General features: G+C 47.3%; 2 protein-coding genes across 2 annotated transcripts in view; one reads left to right on the plus strand and one right to left on the minus strand.

Moving 5' to 3' along the window:
- The window catches only part of JOSD1 (Josephin domain containing 1), a 52,084-nt gene extending 47,709 nt beyond the window's left edge, over window positions 1–4,375 (plus strand). Inside the window, exon 5 of the mRNA XM_019515190.1 lies at window positions 1,388–4,375. Coding sequence (XP_019370735.1) covers window positions 1,388–1,487 — 100 coding nt within the window. The 3' untranslated portion in view covers window positions 1,488–4,375. The remainder of the gene's footprint in view (window positions 1–1,387) is intronic.
- TOMM22 (translocase of outer mitochondrial membrane 22) lies at window positions 4,076–7,149 on the minus strand. The gene is made up of 4 exons (XM_019515189.1): window positions 6,990–7,149; window positions 6,775–6,893; window positions 6,505–6,622; window positions 4,076–4,803 (listed from the first exon to the last, which is right to left on the minus strand). The coding sequence occupies exons 1-4, from the start codon at window positions 7,092–7,094 to the stop codon at window positions 4,729–4,731; spliced, it is 417 nt and encodes a 138-aa protein (XP_019370734.1). The 5' UTR covers window positions 7,095–7,149; the 3' UTR covers window positions 4,076–4,728.
- Window positions 7,150–7,405: the final 256 nt, after the last annotated feature.

The raw sequence follows: 7,405 nt of genomic DNA on the forward strand, positions 1-7,405 counted from the left end.
CTGGCTCCCAGCCTGCTCACAACCAGTGCCCTCCAGAAGTACAGCCAGGGGGCAGTGCATATCCCCAAAACCCTGCTCACTGGCAGGGAAGAAGCTGGTGCTGAGTGTGGGGAAAAGTGGCCCCTCACCTGCCCCATAGCCAGTGCCCTGCGTTACAGGTGCCTGCAGCCCGCGCGAGGCGGTCCAGCACAGGCAGCCCCAGGCAGTGCTAAGTGTGGGGCGTGGGGAGGGGAAAATAGCTTAGGAGTCTGAGAGCTTGAGCTTCATAACTGGTGATTACCGTAGGAATTAACGTAGAAGCACGTAGTCTCATACGTGGTGGGACCTGCAGTCAAACCCATCATACAGCATCAAATGGAAAGGGTATGACAGGGTTTCTTTGACACAAGCAAAACTCCTATTGTGCATGTGCAGCAAAGGTCTTTCTTTTTAGCAGACAGTTTCTACAGTGGTGGGAAGTCTTTCGCAAGTTGCATCTTAGAGTTCCATTTTGTCTTCTGTATCTTTCACAGGCTAGTAAAACTGCTGTTCTTGTCATTCATAGCATTCACAGTCTTCTGCACCTTCCGCCATTCAAAACATTGGTGATTATCTTGATGTCCTAGGCAAAACAGATTACAGTTGTGGGCAATGTATATAGAGCTCATCATGCTGCTGAAATATTAGTGAATTGAATGACATCTTTTTAGCTTAAAGCTCCCTGTGTGTAACTTTCAGTGGAAAAGCAATTCTTCATTCTTAGGACCATTGCTTTTGCGGGATGGGTGCTGGGTTTTCTCTCGGGACATCACTTTTCATCAATGCGTTTTGGTTCCTGCATGTAACTTTTCTGGGACTAGGTTGGAAGGTACTAGAGAAGTGGAAGATTTTTATTTTCATATTATTTGAAGGTCACTCCCTAATTTCCTGCCAAAAGAAATCTTCCAGAAAGAGTGGCTGAAAAACTGTATCAGATCTCAGTTCATAAGCTGCCAGCAAATTCTGCACCACTCTGGCATCAGCCCATCCATCCCTGGCATTCTGTTTTTCTCAAGACACCCCAGACCATTGGTTTCTAAACATAAAGAAATCAAGTCTGTTTCAGTTGCACTGTCTCTTGCCAAGTCAAAAAACCACAGTGACTTTGGATGGCAGGTAAGGGTCATTTGTGTAACTATACTAGTGAGTTTAAGATTGTACCCGTACCATTTTGAAATAGGTGCTAGTGATTGAATTTGATTTGGGAACTTCTAATCTGCAGTTACTGTCAAAAATATAATGGTGAAATTAGTCTCCCCCTATTTTCTTCCTGGGTATCTTGTCCCTGCAGAGCCATTGCTGCTTAAACAGACTATTTTGAAAGTTTCTCCCCACTTTTGCCCTTACATTTTTCCTCTCCTTCCCACAGGAAATTTTTGAAACACCAGCTGAGAGGAAAGAACTGTGAACTTCTCCTGGTGGTACCAGAGGAGGTGGAAGCACATCAGAGCTGGAGAGCTGACATGTGACTTTGATCTGCCCTCTCCCATTACAGCTCCAGTCCCTTCCCTCACTGCCCTGAGGTCCTGTAATCTGGATAATAGGTGCCCCAGTTCTCCTCTGGAACTTCCTTTTGTTGGGCTTTTTCTCTTTCTCTTTTGGTGCAATAGGGCAGTGACATAAGGGGTGGGGGCAGAGTGGAGCGGGTTGGAAGCTAGTCACTTCTTAATGGAGAAGTGAGGAAAGCAAGTTCTGTGCTTTCCAGCTAATTGGTATGCATAATGCTTCATAAAACAGGCTTTGGGGCTAAGGTGTTGTGGACCCCCCACTGTTCTATTTTACCCCCCAGCCCACCTTAAAGACTGCATATGCTTGGACACTACTCCCTTCAGAACTTACCAAAGCTGCTCTGGCTGGAAGGTGGCTTCAGGGGGAGAAGAGGCCAAGCACTCTGCCTCCACTCTGCAACAATATCTCTCTCCATAAGTTTTGTAGACATTTGGAATTACATATAAGGGTCTCTCAGGAAACTCTCCAACACTAGCAGTGATACAGTGCTCTGGAGAATCCCCTGCTGCTTAGCAGTACTTGTGCCAACTCAGCTACAGAAAGTGGTGGGGGCTATCTTTATGGAAACTTGTTGGTTAGGTAGGGGATTTTTCTCTAATGTCACTTAGGATGTTTCACATGGCCTGGTGATTGTTTGGTGGTGTGAAGCTGGCTGGGTCAGGGAGGGAAGCACTAGCAAGACTAGGCTGGTTTGGAAAATTCAAGTGTCTAGAGAGAAGAGTCAAGAGTTTTCTGAGGAGTGTGCGGGGTTTCCTTTGCTGCAGCATGTAATGCTATTTCAGCTGTTCCTGCACGTTCACTTGGTAGTGCAGAAGCTTCTTACAAGGGTGAGGAAGAGGGGAATAAAACTGAGGGTGTTTAAAAGGGAGTCATTCCCTTTTATTTCCCTCTGACTGGCTTGCTAAGGCAAAAAAAGGTGTGAAGTAAACCTGCCTATGAATAAACTAAGTAGATCTAAAGACATTGAAAAGGGGCTTTGCAAGTTAAGATCTCTGCTTTTTGTAGTCACAAGCAGCCACTGGGGGAGATGTGTACAGGGTCCATGTGAATGTCCTTTGATGATAATTGAACCAAATTCTTCCTTCAGTGTTGACTGACATTCCCCTCTTGATGAACCACCTTGCCCATCACTCCCTCATGAAGGGAGGAGGAACTAAGACAGGGAGACTCCAATGGGAATCTTCTCATTTTTTTTTCCTGTCACCTCAGCTAGGTGCTGGGTATAGTTCAATCATCATTCCTTCTACAGCAGAATAAGGAAACAGTGAGTTGAGGATGGATTTCAAGCTAATTAGCTCTTTGTGGCTGGGATGCTGTTTATCACATTTCCTGATCCATATGCTATCCACTCAGGCAGCAAATATACAATAGCGCTGGAACCAAGGTGTCTGCCACTCCAGGTTGTGAGAAGGCTGGAGTCTTTGAAAAAAGGGCTGAGCACCACAACCATCTCCTCTTACTTTAAGTGTTTGTTTTCCCTGTACATGCCCTTGAACAGGGTGCTGTAAATGTGAACAAGATACATCCTGGATAAGCCAGTGTGAAGCTGAACTCAAACCACCAAAGCCAGCCCTTTGTAAATTAAAGCAGTAGCCATGAGACAACAGGACAAGAGTGATGTTTTAACAACCTTTGGACATCCCACAGGCACCATGCTGCAGTCTTCTGAAGACACATGGGCAGTGGCTTCTTTTTACATTCAGCATTTCTATACAAGTCCAACTCCTTGACACATTCCAATGACCAAAACCAGCTGGCAGAATTTTGAAACACTTCATAAGCAGAGCACCAGGCCTGCAGGAATTCTGCTTATGACTTGAAGCCATTTTCCAAGAAGGAAGAGGGAAAAATTCTCCACAGCAAAGGAATTTCCTATGCTGACTAAAATCGCACTTTGAAGAGACCCTTTATTGCATGGAAGCCGCAAGCCAATGGATCAGTGCACAATATGCAAAGACGTTTTAAAAACACTTTGGGGCTACCTCCCTCTCTTTATGTCTAAAGACCACTGTTTCACCCTTGGGGAAATCATGTGATCCAGCTGCTCAGGAAAAGGGAAACTGTATGATCTCATCCCTGAGGAACAGGGCCTTGGTGACAGAGAGGGAGGGGAAGCAGCCCACTCCCACTGCTTGATAGTGGGGAAGCCCACTTTTGTTTTCTTGCTTGTTTGGTTTTGTTAGAGCCTTGTCTTGAGTTTGTTTACAAAGATGTATTTTGTTTAACCAAATATTGAAAATGGAAAATTCTCCATATACATGTCTCATCACTTCTGTGTGTTCAGCTGAATTGTTCTGTATCAAAGTATGTAAAGGAAAAATAAATTTTTTCTCTTTGGTATGAAGTTGTGTTTTTGAAGAAAATTACCTGGAACAGAACTGCTCTGTTATCCCTGGACACCATTCAGTCACCTCAAGTACCTCACCTGTCAAAACTTATCTTCATATAGGAACTGTACCAAGACCGCATACATCAAGCAGGAGGTTAACTCCAGCAACTAGAGGACACAAAAAGAATTTGCCTCCCATAAGGGGGATTACAAAAACCACAGTGTTTAGGCTGAATTTTATTTAATATTCAATACAAAAAAATTATGCAGCTGACTTCTGAAGTGTAGCTTTATGATGCAAAATAGAATCAGCACAGATGCAATCCTCAACTGAGTCTGCTACCCTACTTCTTCCCCAAACTAAAAAACCACAGTGAAAATGTTTGCAAGCAAGTCTTACATAACTCTCTCCATAGGGCACAGATGTTTATGCCACCCTTCCTCATCTACTCCACCACTGAGAAATTCACTCTTGCTTCTTTTTCTCATAGATCTCTCCTAACCTTGCTTTAGCCAGGAGAAAGATACAGGATTTTCTTTTGATTGCAGAAGACACTGGATAAAAGTGACCAGAGCCCGATTTGTGCCCCAGGGTGGTTTCCCTAGAAGCAAGGAGTCCAGAAGAGGAGCTCCTCCATTAAAGTCTTTGTAAAAGGTCATGCTATACAGATTAGAGGAAAGAGTCATGATTTCTGCAGGGGAAGGTATGGACAGATGCATCAAAAAAAGGTCCAGAGAAGGGTTTTTACCCCAGTGTGGGGAGGTCAGTGTCCCCCTCCCCCCAAAAAAGTGCCCTGGCTGGACAACTCAACAGTTCAAATGTAATTTCAAGGTCTTCCAATATGATATGGATCCAGTGCAGCTCCTGAAAGTTAAATCTTTCCAGAAAGTGGAGGCAGAGCCCCATGCATTCCTCCAGACAGTCCTGTGTTAGGCCCTAGGAGTATCTGCAAGAAACAACAGTAAGTTAAGAAGCTATTCATATTAATAAGGCTAAAAGACTCCAGAGGCACACTATTCTGTTCTCACAGACAGATGATTAAGAATGAGGCTTACTTCACTGAGTGCTTTAGTCTAGGGGCCAGCAACTTACATCCTGCCAGCTAGATCCAGCCTGCAAAGCCCAGATACTGCTGGCATTTCAGCAGGGAGATTCTGCTGTCTTTAGTAGTGGCTGGGTTGTGTGTGCATCTGCAGTGATGCAGCACCAGCGAGAAGCAGTAGCAGCCATGGTCATGGCAGAAGCACCAGTCTGCCTTGGACTGGGCTGCATGATTTTGTCCCACAGGTTGGCCAAGTTTGCTGACCTCTGCTCTAGCATTGTCCCATTCTACAGAGGTGGGAGTGCAGTGTGCAGACACTTGCATATCATTTTTCAATACCATTTTCTTTGTTGCAGTAGCCAACTCTATTATTTATTCAAATGTGTCAAGCAGAAAGATGTCCCAATACATTTGAGATCCTTGATTAAGAATATGTCCTGGTGCCTATATCAAATACATCATGCTAATAGTGCAGAACAAACTTTTTTTGGTAATAAAAAGGTTGATTTTTGGTTCTTACAGCTACAGAGGGAATCTTCCAACTAAGCCAAGTGTAAACCAATGTCATGTCTGCCTGAGTCTGTAGCCAGCTTATAATAAGGTATTACAATGATTAACTCCTTGCCGCTAGTAATCCTACTGAAGCATCTGGTACAAAACCCACTAACAGCATGCCAGTGTCAGCATTAATTGATTGCACTAGCAAAGAAAACAAGGTGGGAGATGCACCAGAGAAGAAAATGCAGGAAATACTAAGTTTAGTTACTACAAAGGGGTTGTGCTCTCCTTTTAATCTGTGACAATTTTCCCATTGATGTCACTAGGATTTCAGGTACTGATTAAAAAATCAAGTCATCCTGAATTTATCTCCTGGCCTACAGACCATAATCAAATACAAAACCAGGCCTGTTTACTTCATAACATGTCTGGCATTCCTAGTGTAATGGCAACGGGGTACAGGGAATCCCAGGCACTGAACCAATGCACAAGATTCATGCTTCTTCCCAACTCCCATTGGCATCTGCTGCCTGCCAAGTTATTTTCTCCCATGGTCACACTGGTAGGGACTGTGGGTGTTTTTGCCCTCCTCTATAGTCGGGGGGGCGGGGGGTTGTAGACCTCTCCCCCAGAATCTTTTGAGCCTGTGTTGACATTTTATAGATGCAGAACATTGGCTGCTGTGGTTCCTCTGCTTCGCGTGTGGCAGGTGAGGATATCATGTCTGTGCTGTGTCAGAGAACCATAGAAAATGAGAGCTGGAAGGGACCTCAGGAGGACATCTAGTTCAAGTCCTTGCTCAAAGCAGAACCAGCCCCAGGTATCTCATCCCAGCCAAGATTTTGTCTACCTAGATCTTAAAAAGCCTGTTGTTACAGTGCTCTGCTCCCCTGAGAAAGTTTTTCCTAATATCTAGCCTAAATGTCTTACCTGCAACTTGACCTGGCAGTCTTAGCATATAGATTCTGGGTGGGGATGATCCTGCCTTGCTCAGGGGGCTGGATTAGACATGACCTCTGCAGGCCCCTTCCCATCCAGTTCCTTTCAGATTGCACTATACAGAGAACAGGAGCGTGCCCCAGGGTGGGGGGCTCCTGTGCACCTCACCTGTCGCTGCTGCAGCTGCTGCTGCTGCTCCATTTGCAGTTTCTCAGTCTCAAATACAACTGGGAGTACCAGGATCATGAAGGATGTGGTGCCAATCCATAGCGCTGCCCGAGAGAATCTGTGGGACATGGGCATGCACAGACGCACACAACAGTAACAATCACTGGCTTGCCTCTCTCCTGGCCCGGCAATGAGAAGGAGGGAGTTCAGGGCTGGGGGAGGAGGGGACAGGCGAGCTCCGCCCCGCCCCGCCACCGGCCGGCCCCTCACCTGTACATCTTCTCGGCCACGGAGAGGGAGAGCTGGAAGGTGGCGCCGGCCGCGGCGCGCACGCGGTCCGGGAACATCTCAGTCAAGCCCCACAGGCGCTCGCTCAGCGTCTCGTCCAGCTGCGGGTGGCGGCAGCGCCTCAGTCCCGCCCGAGCAGCCCCTTCCCCCTCCGTCTCCCCTCCCCCCGCAGCACGTGGCGGCCCCGGCCCCCGCACCTCGTCGTCGTCGTCGTCGTCCAGCTCCTCTGCCAGCTCCTCAGCCTTGCCCGCGCTGCCCTTGGGCAGCAGGTCCTCGGGGCTCAGGGATGCAGTGGCCGCCATGACGGAAAGACCAGGGGCCGAGGGCAGAGCGGGGGAAGGGCAGCGCCGGAAGCGGAAGGGCAGGCGAGGCGCGGCGAGCGGCAGAGCGGCAGCGGAAGGAGGGGGTGGGCTCCCCGCGTGAGCGCCCCCGGCGGCCTGGAGGGCGCCGCTGCCCGACGACCCCGGGCTTGTGACCTCTTCTCCAGCCTCTGCTGCCCCATCCTGTGTATATGTACACATGCATACACATTTACACGCACATGTACACATACATACATATACACGCATATATACACGTGCATACACACATTTACATACGCCTCATCACTTCT

The sequence above is a fragment of the Gavialis gangeticus genome, unplaced genomic scaffold (genome assembly GCF_001723915.1).
Source record: "Gavialis gangeticus isolate Ggan-Ray unplaced genomic scaffold, GavGan_comp1, whole genome shotgun sequence".
Lineage (NCBI taxonomy): Eukaryota > Metazoa > Chordata > Crocodylia > Gavialidae > Gavialis > Gavialis gangeticus.

Coding starts and splice junctions, on each gene's coding strand:
- TOMM22 (XM_019515189.1), bottom strand. CDS start 7,094: ATGGCGGCCACTGCATCCCTGAGCCCCGAGGACCTGCTGCCCAAGGGC. Junction 6,894..6,989: donor ACGACGACGACGACGACGAG/GTGCGGGGGCCG, acceptor CGCCACCCGCAG/CTGGACGAGACGCTGAGCGA. Junction 6,623..6,774: donor GTGGCCGAGAAGATGTACAG/GTGAGGGGCCGG, acceptor CATGTCCCACAG/ATTCTCTCGGGCAGCGCTAT.